This window comes from Paralichthys olivaceus, chromosome 3 (assembly GCF_024713975.1).
Source record: "Paralichthys olivaceus isolate ysfri-2021 chromosome 3, ASM2471397v2, whole genome shotgun sequence".
Taxonomy (NCBI): domain Eukaryota; kingdom Metazoa; phylum Chordata; class Actinopteri; order Pleuronectiformes; family Paralichthyidae; genus Paralichthys; species Paralichthys olivaceus.
Genome location: NC_091095.1, coordinates 18362307 through 18381792, shown reverse-complemented (window position 1 = coordinate 18381792; position 19486 = coordinate 18362307). Strand labels below are relative to the sequence as shown.

Below are 19486 nucleotides of genomic sequence, written 5' to 3'. Positions count from 1 at the left end.
ATTTAGGGATTAAAAACACACACACACACACTCACACTTTTGAAAACCAATGCTAAATTGCTGCTTTTCATTTGAACACTTTGAAAAAATCATTTGAACACAGATGTTTTAAGAACAGGAGGTTTTGTGCCATTAGCACCTTCTTATGTGGCACTAAAGAAGCAATTTACATGTTGACCCCATCAGGACAGATCCAGAGACAGCGTACAATAGACTGTATAAAGATGAATAACCCATATTAGCCTTCTCCCACTATCCACAAATGAAGTTGAAATATCTGGTATATTTGGAGCCAGAGTCTTTGCAGTAGTGATCAGAACTTTGGAGCCGAGTTAGGGAGATCCCATAGATACAGGTCAACACAAGTCAATCACAAGTCAAACTCAGCTGTCAGTCATGACATTTCATCATGTTTTTTAAGCATCGTAGAACTAATCAAAGGCAAACTCACAGTCAAAATGAACACTTGAACAGTTCATCTGTGTGATATGAAATGATAGAAACCATCTTTGAGAAAATGTTATTTATTTGTATTTATTATTTTTAGGCCATGTCTCATCCACTAACATGAGGGAGTCGGGGGTTTTGACCTATACTGCAGCCAGCCACCAGGTGGCGAGCAAGACACTTATACAGAGTTTATGATCCAGTCATACATGCGTGTACCTACAAGAGAACAAAAAGACAAAATCTGTCCTTTTTTATTGAAATGTATTTTTAAAGTGAGCGACACTATAACTGAAATCTTTCATTTAAAGGGAAAAGTGATAAATAGACATGAATTGACTTGTCATTAACAAAAGAGGGAGATTTTGCAGCTGCTTGCTGGTTACATAATGATGTTCATTCATCACACAGTCACCCATTATGTGATTCTGTGTAGCAGCAAAACAAAGAGCAGGCTACAGTTCCACTTTACCAATTTCATGAAACATTACCTTGTGCATCCATCCGTTTTTCTCACATGTTCTCTGCTGGACTCATTAGAAGCATGGATGGTAATGAAAACTAGCAACTGTTGCAGCAGATGTTGCCTATTTATTAAACTGTAAAATATCTTTTGGCTTAGTCTGCAGTACAGGGGAGCAGTTACAGGATTCATCTGGCCTTGGCGTAGATCTTAAAGGGGTACGGTGTACGTGTGGCTCCAATGATTCCCTCTGTCCTCAGCTCAACTCCTTCCACAGTGGAAAAATAAAACTTCTGAAACAAACTGACGAAGAACAAGAACAGCTCCATTCTCGCCAGGCCTTCTCCCAGACACGCACGCTTTCCTGGGAAAAACAAGCACAACTCTCATCATCCACCCACAGTTTGCAGCCAACATCACTTTGTTCCTGCACCAAGGTTCAGTGTGTAGGATTTAGCAGCATCTAGTGGTAGGCTTGCAAATTGTAACAATCTAAAGACCCCTCCCGTTACACATGAACCTACAGTGGCCCTCAGGTTTGGTTTGATCATTCTACCCTTCCATGCGATTATGGTTCAACTGCTCTTTTGCAACATGGACTCATTCTAAGGTAATAAACACATAGATTCTTAGTTTCAGGTGATTATACACTCATGAAAACCTAGTGTAAATATTATATTCCATTTCTGCTGATGGAGCTCTAGAAATTTAATGATTCAAGTTTCCAACCTGCAGAGAAAGGTAAAAACGCTTCCCTCCTCACAAACTTTCCCTCAGCATCCAGGAAGTGACCGGGGTTGAAGGTGTCTGGAGTTTCCCATTCAGTCTTGTCAAACAGCACAGAGGTCAGGTTGGGCATCACAGTGGTTCCCTGCACAAACCATCAGCAATCAACTCTTGTACTTTGTTTAGATTGAATATGTCTTCATCACAAGGACTCTGCTGGAAGGATGTCATAGGCACTATATGGGTTTGTGACCTAAAGGAACCAACAGTTATTGTCCAAGTTTAATTTTAGTATCTTGCCAGTTCAGTCTCTTCAGCCACCAGTAAATACTTGTTGACACACACTCTAAATAGCTTCTGTATAAAGTCACATTTAGTGGCGAAGAAACTACTGGACTTAATAGCACAATTAAAACTAGTTCCACCCCCAGCAGCTACAACAGTAAAATGGTATTTACATGCTGATTTTGTAAAAGTTCACTCAGGGACATTCTGAGTAATTTTACTTTCATTCTGAGAGTAAATTGCTGTTTTAATTTACTTTGTATTTACTGTGTGTTACAAGTACATGTACCTTCGGTATGAAGTAACCACCCAGTGTTGTGTCCTTGGCAGCTACTCTGAGTCCATTCAGAGGAACAATGTTTCCCATCCTCTGGATCTCATGGATGACAGCGTCAGTGTAGGACATGTTGGGTCTGTCGGCCATAGTGGGCTGACGGCTCTGTCCGATCACTCCGTCTATCTCTGCCTGGACTTTTTCTACAAGTTGAAAGAAAAGAGTTCTAAATCTATTAGCTCTTTGAGCTGCCACTGTTGGGATCATGAAAGGTACATCTCCTCTGAGCTCCCACCTTGGATATGAGGGTTCTTGATGAGGTAGATGAGGCCCCACTGCAGGGTCTTTGAGGTGGTTTCACTGCCGGCCAGGAACAGATCCAGACAACACAGAGCCAGGTTTCCTTCGTCAAAGCCCTGTTCAGTGTGTCTGTTGTGCTGTCAGCCAGAGTGGAGGCAGAACAAATACACACTCAGTTCATAAAAACTGCTCTGTCTCTGTTCACGTATGTAACAATAAAAGCTAAGTCAAGAATGTGAGCACAGTACTTTCTGTTCTATGAGGAAGGTGTCGATGTAATCTCGAGGGTCGCTGGGGTTCAGATCCAAGTTGTGCCTTTCTATCTCTCTCCTGATAGCGGCCTCCAGAGATTTGGAGTTGCTGAAGATGCCATTGTGAGGCCCGGGCAGATGTTCCATCAGAGCAGGGAATGCATCATAAAGCTGTTTAGAGAAGAAACAAGGGATATCTTGTAATCTTGTTTTTTGTCCACTGGCAAGTGAAGATTTCACTCGAGCTTTAATTATTTTCTGTTGTAAACTTTCAGGTGACAAATGTTGCTGTGGTGTCTTACTAGAGCCCATATGGAGCCTTCCAAATAGGCAATCTCTGTCAGATTCTTCAGCATGCTCTGAAAGTCGTGATCGCTGTAGTCAAACCGTCTCCCAAACACTATCTGACAGATGATGTTGGCTACAGCGCTGTTTAAGAGCGACACAGGGTCGAACGGCTCACCTGAACAGAAGAAATGTCTTCAGTCTGTGTATTTACATTGATGGGACGTAATGAAATACATGTACTTCAGTACTGCTTTCTAGGTATTTGTACTTTACTTAAGTAGATTGATTTTACTTGTCCATTTTTTTCCACAACTCTACAGCAAATGCCTGTACCTGCTACTCCCCTAGACACCATTTTACAATGCATGGCATAACATGTTTACATAGTTTTTTTTAATGTTTTAGTTATCAATGATGAGATTGGAATTGCTCCGCTGATCCAATCAGAGTGAGCAGGTAAATATGACCCCACCTCCATTGAGAGCAGCAGTGACGCCACAACCGAGACTTATGATGTAATGATGTAGTAGACTGTAGGAAAAAGGCTACACTATGCAAGTACTTTAATATTTTAAGTATATTTAAACGTAAGCACATGTTAATGTGGTACTTTTACTTCACTGTGTTTGTGCCTGACCTGTAGCTTTTTGCTAACCTTTCTCCTTCTCCATGGCCTCCTGCAGATGTTGGCTCTCTTCACAGATGCTCCGCTCTGTGGAGCTCTTGGCCAGACCAAAGGTACGTAACATGGCCATGGCGAAGCGTCGCTGTCTCCTCCACACCTTCCCGTTACTGAAAAAAAGACCTGCTGAGAAACAGAGAACCCAAATATTGATCTGGCAGGGCTCAGGAGACTGGTTGAATCCTTTAAAACAACACTATGTGCCTTTTTTTTTTTACCTTGAAATAGCAGATTTTGTGATGGTTCACTGACTAGAAATAGGGAGGATAGAGGCACGTTTAGCTCCACTCCTCACCCTGAACATCTGTAGCCCATCAAGTTCAAAAGTAATACTGAACTAAAGATCAGTTCAACCTTTGAAAATAATGAAATACGAACATTTACCTCCAATATTCAGCCAGGACATTTTTGAAATAACACAAATGTTAAATGTTTGGTGCTATTGGTATAGAAGCAGCTCTTCAGATTCAGGAAGCTGGGGCTCATGGGTAATATGCATAGTTCAGTTGTGTTTCAGTTCAGTGAGTGGGACTGTGCAGTCAGAGTTCCAGTCAACTCATCGATAGACTTTTTTTTTTTTCTTCGTGAAAACCACTTAATCACTTAGACACGGAGCCGAACAGAATAAGTCACCACGTGTGGCGCCGTTGTTCAGTAAAAGTTACATAAGCTGCTTTCAGACATGCATTGACCTCCGGATAATCTCCTGATATTTTTCAAAGGGTCTTGTGAGAGTGCAAATGTCTGAGTGAGAGGCTGCAGAGTTTGTCCTGCCTGCCCCCCAGTAAGAACTCTAGAGTAAGTCCAAATGAGCTTGTGTGAGAATACAGCAGGAGATCCCCCGGAGGTTTCATCACGACAATCACCGGAGTTCATGTCTGAAAACTGCTAAACTGTTGCTTTAATACTGACATACCTCATGTACATAATCCAGGTTTACCTGAGTTCCCTGAATAAATTCTGTTCACCATCGGGCTGTAAGGTCGATCCACAAAGTTGTCCGCCTGTGTCACTAAAGCTTCCTTCACCATCTTCCACCCAGACACAAACACTGTTTTGTGTCTTCCCAGACGAATGCAGAACACATTCCCATAAACATCAGCGAGCTGTGGATGCAGAGGCAGAGAATAAAAGGCCTGTTGTCCATCATGTGACTCTGGTAAGATGCATTTGTCAGCACAATGTATTGTCAAACACTTTGTCTTAATATCAACAGGTTCTTTTGGGGCGTTGTTTTTAAAAGAAAGCTTAATATCTTGTTGCTGCAGAATCTTTTGTGTTACTATTTAGTAACTCCCTTATACTTGTGTGACTGAAAATTGAAATAGAGCAATTGAGATAGACAGAATTTTTAAATGAGACATAAAATCCTCCTTTAGGACATGCTCAAGTTGCTCAAGTCAGAATCTCAAAAAAACACCACTGCATTAAATGTCTTGATGCTGTCAGCTTACCTTGGTGAGGTAAATGTGAGGCTGTTTGGCTTCAATGCTTAAGACATTTCCGAGAAGCGGGAGCGCTGGTGGTCCAGGGGGAAAGTTAGGAGGATCCTTTTTGATCAGAAAGTACACGACCAGCAGAGCAATGATAGAGACCAGCAGCAGTCCCCTCAGGTCGAGCCACAGAAAGAGATGATACCCCCTCATCATGGAGCAGAGCAGGAGCAGAGATGAGCAAATGGCTGAGGAGGATCATATTTGTTCCCAGCTCGAGATGGGCTGGTGCTCTGCTGACTCACAGCCAGAGGTGGGAAGTAACAAAGTACAAATACTTTGTTACTGTGCTTAAGTAGATTTTTCAGGTATCTGTACTTTACTTGAGTATTTATTTTCCTGACGACTTTTTACTTTTACTCCCTACATGTGAATACAAATATCTGTACTTTCTACTCCTTACATTCTGAAAACTTGGTCGTTACTTGTTTTTACACTTTTCCGCACGGAGCACCTCTCGCTCAGACGTTCGTCTTTTCCTGATTTCAAGTGCGCCCGTATTACAGAATGTATGGCAAATGCAGGTAGTCCATGGTACGGAGCGAGCCAATCTTTTACTCTACTGTAAAATCACTTTATTCCATAATTTCTGACAAAGGTTGTCAAAAGTTGTCCTCAGGACCATCCTGACTGTTCACTCACTCAGTATCAAGCATATTGACTGTATCATTTTTGAGAAATTCAGGCTCAAAGTTCATTTATTTTTAGTTGAAAAAGGCATTATGTGCAATATTTACTCTACTTAGTTTGATTGTGTTCTCGGCGCTCTGCCAGGGCCGTGACCAACTCCGGCGGGGCCGATCCAAGGACTTCGCTAAACCATCCAATCGGTGGTATCGACGGGCGGTGTGTACAGAGGGCCATCACATTCCCCATCCATTTATTGCCTGTAAAACATTATCCAGGTGCTCATGCAGGATCTCTGATCAGTTCAGTCTTTATCATTCTGCCTGAAATTTGGCAGCAAAACTAGATCAGGCCGAGTCCAGCTACCACCCTGTGATGTTTTTTTTTTCCTCTGTTCCAGCTCTGTGCAAAAACAAGTAACAATCCAGTTTTCAGAATGTAATGAGTAGAAAGTACAGATATTTGTTTTCAAATGTAAAAGTAAAAAGTTGTCAGTAAAGTACAGATACCTGAATAATCTACTTAAGTACAGTAACAAAGTATTTGTACTTCGTTACTTCCCACCTCTGCAAAAGAGTAAAATTATCCTATTTTGTGTGCCTACAACTTTTTTCATTTTGCAGAGTTATCAAAAGAGGAATTGTGTATCATTGAAGTTAAAAATTATTTTACATTTCAGAGCCTGTACTTTTACTTGAGTAAAGGAGTTGAATCAGTACTGCTACTTTTACCAGTCTTTTTTTTACAAGTATCTGTACTTTTACTTAATTAAAGAATGTGAGTACTTTTGCCTCCTCTGCCCACAGCTCATATAGAGAACCAGTTATATGATCTGTGAGAGAGAACAATCTGCATGAGGATGATTCTCAGATTGTTGACCTACACATGACCAGCAAGGTGGTTATGTTTTCACCTTTGCCTGTTGGTTTGTTTTTAAGCAGGATTACACAAAAACAACAGCACAGATTCCCACAAAACTTGGTGGAAGGATGAAACATGGACCAAGGAAAAGCCCATTAAGGTTTTGTGTGGATCCAGAACAGAAAGCAGATCCAGGATTTTTTGTCACTTTATTTAAAATTGTGAGAATAAGTCATAGACCTTGATGAGAAAATCAGATTGTGTTTTATGTTTGCTGAGTTTAAGAAAAGGAGAGGCAATGGTATTTACTCCCAAAAATACCACAATTTTACTCAGTGGGCTTTAAAAAAAATACTCCAAATTGTTTAAAATAAGCAACCAGCTTGGTTAAAATATTGTGAGGATATTTGTGGATATATTTTAAAGCTGGAATTATTTGAAATACTGCTGCTTTTGTGGACTGTTGAAATGTTAGTGGCTTCTATAGTTTTAAACAGTTCTCCAACATGACCTGTGGGTAAAATCCAGAGAATTGGCTAGAGAGTTTACCCAGAGTTTACTTTTCACAGAGCACAACACAGCAGTGTTCAGAACAGCAACAAGTCCTCCACATTATTCAGACGAGAGGTGGAGCAGACAATGCAGCAGACAGAGGCAGGAAGTGACATATTAACTCTGCTGCAGAGATTACATGATTTTCTGAACACACATACACTGTTATCAGCTCTTATCACCACAAACTCTCTTGACACATTTGTCGGTGTTGGAGATATTTGTTTACTTTTTGTTTTTTTTCATTTTTGTGTCTGTCCTGCATAATCAACTCCTTCTGTGTTCACACATTGGATTATCCAGGATTTCTATGGACTTCACACTAGCAGGCCAGGTGGATATTTGCATTCACACATGCACCTCCTCCGGAGAAAAACTGTGGGGTTCAGTGCATGTCCGAAAGCAGCTTTATCAGTGACATAAACCAATACATTTTCATTTATCTAAATCCATTGATTTAACCTTGTCATTATTTTATTAATTGATTAATTAAACAAAACCAAACATATTTTAAACTAAAACTATCAAATCAATACAAATTATCACACAGAATTAAATGTACAGACAGAGAGACTAAGCAGTTCTTCAGTACATGATCATACAACAGTGAAAACATCAGATTGAGCTGTCTCTTCTGTGATTTGCTTGTGTCTTGTCCTGTAGTGATACAGGGGAAAACAGTTCCGTGAGATGTCGCCTAATTCAGCGAGCCTTGGCATGAACCTTGAAGGGGTGCGGCACTCGAACCGACCCAGTGATTCCTTCTGTACTCAGCTCTACTCCGTCAGGAGCGGTGAAAGAGAACCTCTGCAGTAAACCTACCAAAAACAGAAACAGCTCCATCTTGGCCAGGCCCTCTCCGAGACACACACGTTTCCCTGAGGAGTCACACACACACACACACACACACACACACACACACACACACACACACACACACACACACACACACACACACAAAGGTGTCAGAGCACAAGATATATATTCTGGGTCATTTTTAAAATGAAGGTTAATCTGCATGGTTTACCTGCAGAGAAAGGCAGGTGAGCTTCTTTCCTCACAAACTTTCCCTCAGCATCCAGGAAGTGTCCGGGGTTGAAAGTGTCTGGAGTTTCCCACTCATCCTTGTCAAACAGCACAGAGGTCAGCATGGGCATTATGGATGTACCCTAAAAAATACGGTTCATAGGTTAATACCAAGTAATGCTGCAACAACAACACTCACATATTTCATTTCTCATTCTTATATAAAGATATAATGTTCAGACTTTAAATGACAATGTAGATGCACCTTCGGTATGAAGTAACCACCCAGTGTTGTGTCCTTGGCAGCTACTCTGAGTCCATTCAGCGGAACAATGTTTCCCATCCTCTGGATCTCATGGATGACAGCGTCAGTGTAGGGCATGTTGGGTCTGTCGGCCATAGTGGGCTGACGGCTCTGTCCGATCACTCCGTCTATCTCTGTCTGGACTTTTTCTAGAAATTCAACAAATTAATAGTTTTAGCTTAAAGGTCCAGTGTGTAAGATTTAGGTGAAAGGGAACTTTTGGCAGAAATCTAATGTAGAATAATCCTCATGATGTTTTCACTAGTTCGTTTCGTCTAAATTGTATGAATTGTAGTTTTCTTTACCCCAGAAAAGGCCCTTTATATTTAAATACTTTATATTTACATTGAGGGGACCCTCTCTACGGAGGCCGCCATGTTTTTTACATTAGTCCAGACTGGACAAATTAAACACCTTTTGAGTTTTCATGACAACTGAAGCTACCACAGGTTCTTTTTGTTTGGAAGGAGAGGATGAGGTGAGGGGTGTTCAGCTGCAACATGCAATTTCAACACTAGATATCACAAAATTCTACACACTGTACCTTTAAGGCATGGAGCGAATATTAAAAACTGTTTGCCTCAGTCGGCCATAAAACATCGTGATCCCATTGTCATGTATGTTAGATTGCCACTGACACACATATATATTAGCTACTGCCAATCCATTTGGTTTTTGGTAGCCTCTGCTTCCTGAAGTGGTCTTCTATGGGGAAAATAATTTATCTGATCAATTTAAGAGCTCTCATATATAATCCTCTTGAGTTGTTATTGAAAATTTAACAAAGAAAATAAGCCATATTAATACTTCCCATCATTCAACACTGCTGGTAGATAAGTCCACTACTTTGGTCCAGACCATAGACTGTAAGATTGATGACATGATGGTGACCAAAAAGTGAAACCAAAGGGTCTTGATTGCCAACTGGTAGATGGCTGCAGTAAAGGACATAAATCCTGCCTCATCCATGTAAGTAGATGTGACCCAAACTAAAATGAATGATCCCTTTCCAAAAACTTGAAGCATACTTTTTCTGGAATTTAACCATGTTGTTAATACAGTGTTGCAATATACAGTAGTTTGTTTCACACATATATATTGATAAAGTGTATAGGGAGAGGGGATTGGCACAGCTAGCCAATCAACTCTCCCTGGATTCAAAAGGCAGCAGCGGAGCTGCCAGAGACAGAGACACTGACACAAGAACACAAATAGGAGGAGAGACACAGAGAAACTGAAAAGGACTAAGCTGAACAATCTGATCATTGCCAATTGTAGCCAACATTATTTTTGTTGTTGTTGTAAGCATTTCAATAGTAACAGCGAGCTCCACCAATCAGAGGGGTCACTTTTATACCTGAGGATTGTGGATAGTGTAAATCTTCTCTTTGTCATTGTAAATAAAACAAGTTTTTATTAAAACGCAGTTGATATATGAACTTGTGCCTTCTACAGGAGCATAAAACATTGATTCACAATCTTGTAGCTCGTAGTAAGTGTACCTTGGATGGTTACAATATTGTCTGGTAATCAAAATGTCAATTAGATTTTTTTGCTTTGTAACCATGCTGTTGAGCTCTATGAAGATGGGCTGAAACATCATGATTGACAGCTGTGACTGACTTGTGATTGGTTGAGCTTTTGTATCAGTATCAGGACCTCACTACTGCGGCTCCACCCCCCTAATTGTTACTGCAAAGAGTCCAAATGTGCGAGATGGCAGCGTTTGTATGCAGGATATTTTGGCTTCATTTCTGGTTAATGTGAGGAGGTGGACATGTGTTGTCCATCTTGATACAGTCTATGGTCCAAACCAACTCAACATGGATGGATTCATTTGGATTCCCACATATTTGAATTAATTAGCAAATGTTATCATGTTAACAACCTAAACAAAGACGTTGAACATATTTATCATTATTCCTGCATAACATGATCAGGAGTGTGTCTGTATGCTGATTCATTGCATTCATAAGTATTAGCAACTTAGTAAGTATGGATAGATCCAAACTTCAGTTTCCTTCCTACTTCACAGCTCTCTATGCAGCTTTGCGTGTCACATACCTTGGATCTCAGGGTTATTGATGAAATAAACCAAAGCCCACTGCAATGTGATGGCAGTTGTCTCTGTTCCAGCTAGGAACATATCCAGAGAGCACATTATCAGATTGGTGTCAGTGAAGCCCAGCTCGGAGTCTTTGTGCTGTTCAGAGAGTGGATATAGTGGTGAATGATTAGCAGTTTGACAGAGAGAGCGAAAACTCTGCGTACAACATATCTGGCCACGTACATTCGCCATTTCAATCAGGAAAGCGTCAATGTAGTCCTGGGGATTGTTGTGATCCAGTTCCTTCTTGTGCCTCTGTAACTCCTGCTTCAGGAAGTCTTGGATGTCAATAAAGTGACTGAATATTTTGTTGTGGGGACCTGGCAAGTAGTTCATCACGTTGGGGAACGATTCATACAGCTATTCATAAAAAAAACAGCAGAAGGAAGAAAGTTAACATTTCCTTTCACCTTTGGTTAAGGAGAATTGACCCCTCAATTCCACAAGAGAGCTGCCTCTCTGGCAATGATTGAACTTATGTGTGTTATTGACTTACGAAACCCCATATGGAGCCCTCCAGCCTAAAAAACTCAGACAGATACGTCAGCATGGTCTGGAAATTGTGGTCGCTGTACTCATAGCGTTTTCCCATCACCATCTGGCAAATGATGTTGGATACAGCGTTGTTAAAGAGGCCTGCTGTGCTGAAAGGTTCACCTGGAAGAGAGGAGTCCACTGTTAGGACAACTCCTCATGTGGGATTATGAGTTTATTGTTTGCTACATGTTCACCACCTTTCTCTTTCTCCAGCTCCTCCTGCAGGTATCGGATCTCCTCACAGATGCTCTGCTCCATGAGACTTTTGCCCAGGCCAAAGGTGCGTAAGGTGGACAAAGCAAAACGCCGCTGTTTCTTCCATGTTTCACCATTACTCATGAACAGACCACCTACACACAAGCGAGAGTGAACAACTTGCAGGAAGTCACTTCTGTTCTGCACTGGATAAGAGAAAGAGAGTGATGTGTACACCTGAGCTGCCTCCGTACATCCTGTCAATCATCGGAGACTGTGGTCGATCCACAAAGTTCTCAGCTTGTGTCACTATGGATTCCTTCAACATCTTATACCCAGTCACAAACACAAGCTTATCACTGCCTAGGCGGACACTGAACACGTTCCCGTAGATTTCAGCCAGCTGCCGACATTAGAGAGAAATAGATACTGGTGAGCCAAACATTTTTAAACTATTTAGATTGTTCAAAAAAATTTGTTCAACTGAATATATGTTCTATTAATTCAATTAAAACCAACCAAGTAAAAATATGGGTCTCAATGAGATTTATTAATACATTAACACTTAAATAAAAACATAACAGTTGTGTCAGTTGAAACCTGTAAACTGTACCTTGGTAAAATATTTGTATGGATGTTTACTGTCCATACTGAAGAAATTCCCCACAATGGGCAGACCAGACGGTCCTGGAGGATAATTTGGTGGATTCCTGTGTTTGATGAAATCTGCCATTAAAATAAAAATAAACAGAAACAGAAACAATCCCTTAAGGTCCAAACTCAGCAAAAAGTTATAAAGCCACATGGTTTCAAGAGCCAAAGCAGCACCGGGAGGAAGGTCTGTGCTTTTCCAATAATTTCTCTTCTGAGCAGTGAAATATCAGTGTCCACCCTTTTATTATGGTCACAAAAACAACTATAACAATCAGTACAAAGTCTGTTCAAAGGTACTGACATTGTACAGTAGTGAACACTAACATGCTTTCATGGCATGGTGTAGAAATAGCATGTGACTTTTTAGGACATGGTCTGTGTGTTTGTTTGAGCGAGCGTGACACCACGGTTACACAACCAAGCTTCATCCTGCAAACAATGAGCCAATCCACTGCAGCATAAAAGACCAAACTGGACCTTCGCAGTGGTTGCCCCTAACAGCTTAACTGTTCACATTAGAACCACTCAGACTGTAGAAACATTTAAATCATTGTTAAAGACCTGATTGTTCTCTGTGGCTTTCATTTCAAGCTGATTTTGAGATCCTGATTTAATTTGCTCTCTTACAATATTTTATGAATTATGTTTAATGTTTTATTGCTCTGGTATTTTTCTCAGTTTCTTTTTTTCTTTTTATATTCTTTTACATTTGAGCTTGTTCAGCACTTTGGTCTAAGCAAAGCTTCATTCATGTCACAATCCAAAGGTTGAACTTCACTTGTATACATTGAAAGATGCAGAAGCTTATGAAACAAATTTTGAGCTTCTTAGAAATGGTAGAAATTTTTTATGATGTTTTTTTTTCAAAACATAGGGAACATGGAGCAACACAATTTCAGTGTATATTGCTAAACTTCTTTTTTTTTAAATGTTACAACTTCCAACCTTTGTGTAGTCCCTTAAAGGTAAGTAATTTAAAGTTCTTTTTTTGACTTTTCGTATTTTTAAAAGCAGTTATGTGAACATGGGGATTTATTCAAATGTTGGGCGAGCTGCAGATATTTGTGGTGATGATTTTGTTTTGTGTGTAGGTGTTTGGATCCATGAACTATAATCTGTAACAAAAAAGTGAAAAGGGAAATTGTGTTTTTTTTAAAACAAGTCATCGAAAAAAAGATTGGCAACAAATACTTCTGAGAGTTTGTGTTATTAGAATTATTTATTATTGAAGTGTGAGTTTGATAAGGGAGTTGTTGAATCACTGTTATATAAGTAACTGAAAGTTGAAGTTTAACAACCAGCTTATCCATGATTCGGGGTCATTAAAAGATCTAAAGTTCAAAGAGCCGTTTGTTATGTCATGAATCCATAAAGGATAAATATTATCTCAAAAAATACAACTTCATAAACTTTTAATCCTGTTCCTGTGGCTTAGTACTATTAATACTATTAATAGTACTATTACTATAAAATGTCAGTATTAGCTCATTACATTAATGGATCAAACGTGAAATTTCATAGGGTGGTAAGCATGTTACTGAAGTACCTGAGCACCTGTACATAAAAGCTTGTCAGTGATCAGTACAAGTATGTTGGGGAATGGAAGGTTTAATGAATAATTCAAGCTAACCACTGAGTCCACAAAAACAACAGGGAAGAGAGGTTTGGGTAAAGTCTTATTTAAAGTTTTGTTGATTAAGTTTTGATCATAAACAACAAAACAGGTTTTCACATAAAAAAATTACTGAAAACCTGGCTGTGGGTGGACCATGGAAATAATGGCTAAAATTTCCTGAAAGAATCAAATGAAAAATAATTGAGTGTGCTGAAGCCAAAGACCCAGATGACCAGGAATTTGGTCATACATGGAAATTTTATTTTTTTATTTACACGCGAAAGTCAAGTCATTTTCAGTATTTTTCAGTTACAAGTTAGATATACAATCATCGTCTTATTGTTTCACTAAAGATGATGGACTTTTGATGTGTTTCTGCACATTGATGCCTCTGTTTTGGAATGGGGTAATGGAAGATGGAGAGCCATCAGCGGGGTATGGCGAGCATCCTGAACTCATCTGGGGAATGGGTAAAGCCCAGCACGCCCTCCAAGCTGGGCATTTCTCCAGGAACAGGAGAGAAGGTGAAGTGTTGGAGGAGAGATGTAAAGAACAGGAACAGCTCCATTCTGGCCAGGGGCTCCCCTAAACACACACGTTTACCTGGGGGCGGGACAGATGAGATTGAAGATTACAACACTTCCTCCTATTATAAATGTTGTTGGTAGCAACTCTTGTAAGACAAAGAGTTTTACAGAACGTATAGAACAAACCTGCTGAGAACGGCAAGAAGGCGTCTCTCCTGCGGAACTGACCCTCTGCATCCAAGAAATGCTCGGGATTGAAGGTGTCTGGAGTCTCCCACTCATTCTTATCAAACAGCACAGATGATAGCAGTGTAGTTATACCTGTGCCCTGGAAAGAGTTATGCAATGCTTTTTTAACCAGCTGTGAATTAATCATTTGCAAATTTCATGACTTGAAACTCTTCTGGGTGAGTGTGGACAACAGTCCCCTACCTTGGGTATGAAGTATCCTCCCAGTGTCGCGTCTTTACTTGCCATTTTGGGGAATCCCATCGGAACAATGTTTCCCATCCTTTGAGTCTCGTGGATGACAGCGTCAGTGTAGGGGAGGTTGGGTCTGTCAGCCATTGTTGGCTGACGTGACTGTCCTATCACTCTGTCTATCTCTTCTTGGACTTTCTCTGTAGAGTAAGGAAGCAGAGCCAGTACCACAACATTGACCATTAAACACAAGACTCCAGTCCTTAACATAATTAATGAAGATGAATTGACTGACTCTGTATCTCTGGGTAGTTTATCATGTACACGAGCGCCCAGCGTAAAGTGGTTGCGGCTGTTTCCGTCCCGGCCTCGATCAGGTCAAGCATGCAAATCAGCAGGGTTTCAATGTTGAAGCCAGCCTGAGGGTCCTCTTTTTTCTAGTGAGACAACAATAAAACAGGTTATCTTATAACATCACACACAGTTCTTTGTATATTACCATTCACAGATGGAACATGACAATTAACAGTTTTTATTCTCATCACAAACTTTAACATCTTAATTTCCCAACAGAATATTAAGACGCAGACACCACTCTCTCTCGTCTCACTGAGGCTGTTGGCTCATCATGACTGGAGCAACTAACAAACAGTACATTGATGTTTTGTCATGTTAAAGGAGGATCGTAAGGGCACAAGTGCTGAGCAACTCGTCCAGGCACGACACAATGGTAAATAAAAAATTTAAAAAAGAAACTTTTCAGATGGTTCAGAATAAACTCTTTCAAACCAGTAACTACTAATAAACATCATACCTTCTCAATCACTGACAGGTATTCATCGATAAAATCTCGAGGGTCTTCAGAGTTCCATTCCTCCTGGTGCTTCTCTATTTCCTTCCTCAGGAACGCTGTGATCTGTGCATAGTTGCCATGGACTTTCTGGTGAGGCCCTGGCAGGTACTTCAACAAGCCAGGGAAGGCATCATACAGCTGTGTGATGCGACACAGTCTCAGGTCAGCCAAAGAACAGGTTTCGAATTTTCATTTAAAAATATTTTTCTATTACTGTTAGAAAAGTACATGTCCAAAGTGCCTTTTTATATTTGATTCAGTACGAGATTATGCATTCATCTATATCTGTCTTAGAAGAAACTGGATGTAGCATATCATGCTGTAGATTGTGGAAATAATTCTGGTTTATAGAGGGATCAACTGTATCCTTATTTTTTTCTTTTGATAAAGCTTTAGTGCTGAAGTTGCCACAACACTCTTTTTATACTTGTAGCTACAATAAGAGATAATCAGAAAGAAAATTCTGTACTAACAACCTAAACAGAGCTGGTATATCTACTTTTTCTTTCATGCTCCATGTGAGCTGCAAGATGTATTAAACCAGGAATCATTACCCTCTTTTAGCATGTTTAAAAAATCTTTTAAAGTCATCAGTATTCACAAAACAATATCATTGCTTCCATAAGATGTTATGTCATTTATTCAGTAATTCCTGTAAGTGTTTGTTCTGTGATTAAGTTTGTTCACTGTGTTCCCTGCCTGTATTCAAGAAACCTTTTTCATAAATTTGACCAAGAGTCCCTGGGAGAAGTGATATTATATCTCAATGATAATAATAATAGTAATAAATAAATAGTGACAAAGATGAGCAGCTCAGTTTGTTTTTTGATCACAAGAAAATACTTCATACAGAAATGACCTGAGTCTGAGGAGAACCAGTGAGCAAAACGGCCTCATTGTCCAACTCCAGAACCTTGCGAAAGCTTTCGTCACTGTATTCAAAGCGATGCCCGAACACCACAGAGGATATGATGTTACTGACTGCGGTGGTCAGGGTGTAGTGGGGGTTGAAGGGTCTTCCTGGGAATATTGTCAATTCAACTCAAATGATGATAATTCACAATGGAAAAATCACGAATGATTTACACAAGTCATATTAGCTACTGTATCTACTTGCCTTGTTCCTCTTTGAATGCTTCACAGAGGCAATTGCTCTCCACTTCAATATGTTTCTCCAGGGACTTCAGGCCCTCTCCGAAGTGACGCAGGTGAGTGTTGGCAAACTTCCTCTGTTTCTTCCACAAGTAACCATTGCTCAGTGCGATGCCTGTGAACATGTCACATCAGCATGTTGACAAACAGAACAAAGATTCATGCATGTAGTTTCAGAATAACACATACGTATATACTGGGATGAGTTTATTGCTATGCTGCCTTTTCATGTGTTTGAACTCTTGTTACTAATGACAATCTACGCTGAACAGAAACAGTTGACAGTTGTGACTCTCTAATCGCTCCTGTGCTGCATCCTTGTTGGGAGGGATGAGGTGTTGGTGCCAACTTATTACAGCCACACAGATGTGGCATTCAAAAAATATCCAGCAGTTGCATGTGCATTGGTTGTTGATATCATGATTTCTAGTCAAATGCTTCAATACAGCACAAAGCGATTTAGTTGGAGAAAAAACATCCCTTACAACATTTATTCATTGACTCACCCAGGCCCTTAAAGACAACATGGAAGAGAGGAACGGTGGGTCGATCCACAAAGCTGTCCAGCTGGTTGACAAGTGCCTCTTTGACCATCTTGTGTCCTGAAATAAACACCATCCTCTCGCTGCCTCTCCTCAAGCTAAACACAGGGCCGTACTCCTGAGCCAGCTGGAGTCAAATATAAAAACTACTCATCAAGAGAGAAGATGTTTTAAAAAAGACATTCAAGATGTAAAAATATTTAGAATGGAAACACAGACAACAGAAATGTCAATTGCCAATGGAATTATTACATCAATGCTCACTACAAATACAAACTACAAATTCAAACATTAAACTTCTCAACCGCTGCATTGTTACCTCCACCAAGAAGGTTATGTTCTCATTAGCGTCTGTTTGTTTGTTAGCAGGATTACGCAAAAACTTGATTTCCACGATAAATGTTTGAGTAAAATACGTGAAAATGTACAGATATGCAATTGACAAATGATAAGAAAACATTCCTCATGATGTCATTACGCTGTGTGTGTGTGTGTAGAAATAACTCAGAAAAGCATGGACCAAAATTTTATAGCATGGTGCCCATATATATATTTAGTTATTCTTGTTTATTTATATATATAAATAATAATAATAAAGTAATACCAGACGTTAAAATCTGAAACAGAGACACCTTGCAATCCATCATAGAGGGGTGGAAAAGGTGTATGAAGGAGCCAGGATAGGGAAAGGTTAGAAAGGAAGCAGTGAGATTTGTAATGATTAAGGTGCTTTACATTGTATGTCAAATATTTGGACGATGTGGTTGTCATGTTGAAATAAATACTTTCTATCATTTGTCCGTGGATACTAAAGACCTACTGTTGCTCTACCCGTTCTATGAAGTGTCACTGTTCATCTCACCTTATCCATTGTTTTGAAGTCAACCCCAGTGAAGACATTTCCTAGAAAAGGCAGGGCCCATGGTCCAGGTGGAAAATTGTGAGGCCTCCAGTTTCTCATCAGATCTGTCAAAAGCAACAATGCAAAACCAAACAGGAGCCAACCAGTAAAGTCCATACAATCAAAAATAGCTTGAAAAATCATGATGAAGATGTTGCAAACAGCCCTCTGAGAAATCCTTGTGGATCCCCTCACATGTGAGTAAGGAGTGGAGGAGACCAGGAAAAAACAGGCTGGACCAGGAAATGTTATGTAACAGTGGTTTCCCCACAGGACCTCAGGCCTCCTTTGTGAAGTGAAAAACAAGACTGAAGCTTGAGCTCTTCCAGCTGACTTTTTGCATGTGGTTGCATGTCAGGGTGGTCCTCGAATAATTCAGATAAAAAAATTATTTTCAGTAATTACTCAATATCAATGAATTAGTAAAGATAGCAAGGTAACAATAACAATATATATTCAAAGCATTCTAGAGCCCATTATCAGTTCTATGTCTTTGGCCCTATCCCATTTCACCCCTTGGACTAAGCCCTTCATTTTGCGCATTCACGTGTAGAGGTAGGCTTGCCCAAAACCCAATGGGAGGGAGAGAGGGGAGGGCCAATGTTATTGTGCTGAACTGCTCCTTTAATAACAAAACATGCCAGCAAGTTTAACTACAGACCACTGCTAGCAAACTGAAGCTTTGAGCTTTTTATTCATATGTGAAATAATGCAGAGCATCCACACTTTTCAGTTTCAAATGTCAGCGATTCACCTGCATTAGCATAGATGTTATTTGGATATTAAAGGTTTGTCACTTTTGTAACTGCAAGCAATAGCATTGGTTTATTTAAGATCTTAACAGTGTTATTACAATGACATCCCCGCAAAACCTATTTACATCAACGACTGCTGATGACATGTTGGTGTAACAGCTTCTTGAATGGTTGTCCCTATTCATAGGGGAAGATTTCAATCACTACCCCTTGTGACTCTGTTTCAAGGGGCAAGATAACCCTCAAAAACAAGGGGTAGGGGATAGGGCTAAGGGATGAAATTGGGATTTTACATGAATCAGTTGCCCTCATAATAACGTAAATATTACTCAATATGTTCCCACTAATTTTAAGTCATTGTCCAATGCAGTGTGTGCATAGGGACATTTGATATACTGTAAACAAGCACAGTAACTTATGTCTGTTATTATTTTTATGATGATGCACTATTAATAAGTATTATGAACAAAAGCCTAACTTACTGTTTCTTCTGCTAAGGAAGAGAGAAGTGTGGATAAGTACTGATAATAAGTTAATTAGACTGAAATGTTCATTCATATAATTAATAGGAAATATTCAACTGTGTGGATGATTTTCCTAATGAAATGCATGTGATTTTAAGTATGATTCCATTTATCATCTGATGTAT

At 39.8% G+C, this 19486-nt stretch overlaps 3 protein-coding genes across 4 annotated transcripts; all 3 read right to left on the bottom strand.

Annotated features, from left to right (window-relative positions):
* Nucleotides 1-508: 508 nt before the first annotated feature.
* On the bottom strand, nucleotides 509-5439 carry LOC109625656 (cytochrome P450 2J2-like). 2 transcript variants are annotated; one of them, XM_020080992.2, is made up of 9 exons: nucleotides 5171-5439; nucleotides 4657-4822; nucleotides 3690-3842; nucleotides 3049-3209; nucleotides 2744-2917; nucleotides 2491-2632; nucleotides 2211-2398; nucleotides 1640-1781; nucleotides 509-1274 (listed from the first exon to the last, which is right to left on the bottom strand). In XM_020080992.2, exons 1-9 carry the CDS (start codon nucleotides 5363-5365, stop codon nucleotides 1099-1101), a joined length of 1497 nt encoding a protein of 498 aa, XP_019936551.1. In that variant the 5' UTR covers nucleotides 5366-5439; the 3' UTR covers nucleotides 509-1098. The 2 variants fall into 2 exon arrangements, with proteins under 2 accessions (XP_019936551.1, XP_019936552.1); XM_020080993.2 differs by having other exon boundaries at nucleotides 3690-3839.
* A 1450-nt stretch (nucleotides 5440-6889) lies between these two features.
* On the bottom strand, nucleotides 6890-18582 carry LOC109625657 (cytochrome P450 2J4-like). Its single transcript, XM_020080994.2, has 12 exons — nucleotides 18044-18582; nucleotides 17146-17308; nucleotides 16605-16754; nucleotides 12032-12144; nucleotides 11656-11821; nucleotides 11421-11573; nucleotides 11183-11343; nucleotides 10870-11046; nucleotides 10644-10782; nucleotides 8541-8728; nucleotides 8277-8418; nucleotides 6890-8127 (listed from the first exon to the last, which is right to left on the bottom strand). Exons 1-12 carry the CDS (start codon nucleotides 18224-18226, stop codon nucleotides 7952-7954), a joined length of 1911 nt encoding a protein of 636 aa, XP_019936553.2. The 5' UTR covers nucleotides 18227-18582; the 3' UTR covers nucleotides 6890-7951.
* LOC109625658 (cytochrome P450 2J2-like) lies at nucleotides 13927-16582 on the bottom strand. Its single transcript, XM_069522748.1, has 7 exons — nucleotides 16576-16582; nucleotides 16347-16528; nucleotides 15449-15625; nucleotides 14930-15071; nucleotides 14647-14834; nucleotides 14401-14542; nucleotides 13927-14290 (listed from the first exon to the last, which is right to left on the bottom strand). Exons 1-7 carry the CDS (start codon nucleotides 16580-16582, stop codon nucleotides 14115-14117), a joined length of 1014 nt encoding a protein of 337 aa, XP_069378849.1. The 3' UTR covers nucleotides 13927-14114.
* Nucleotides 18583-19486: the final 904 nt, after the last annotated feature.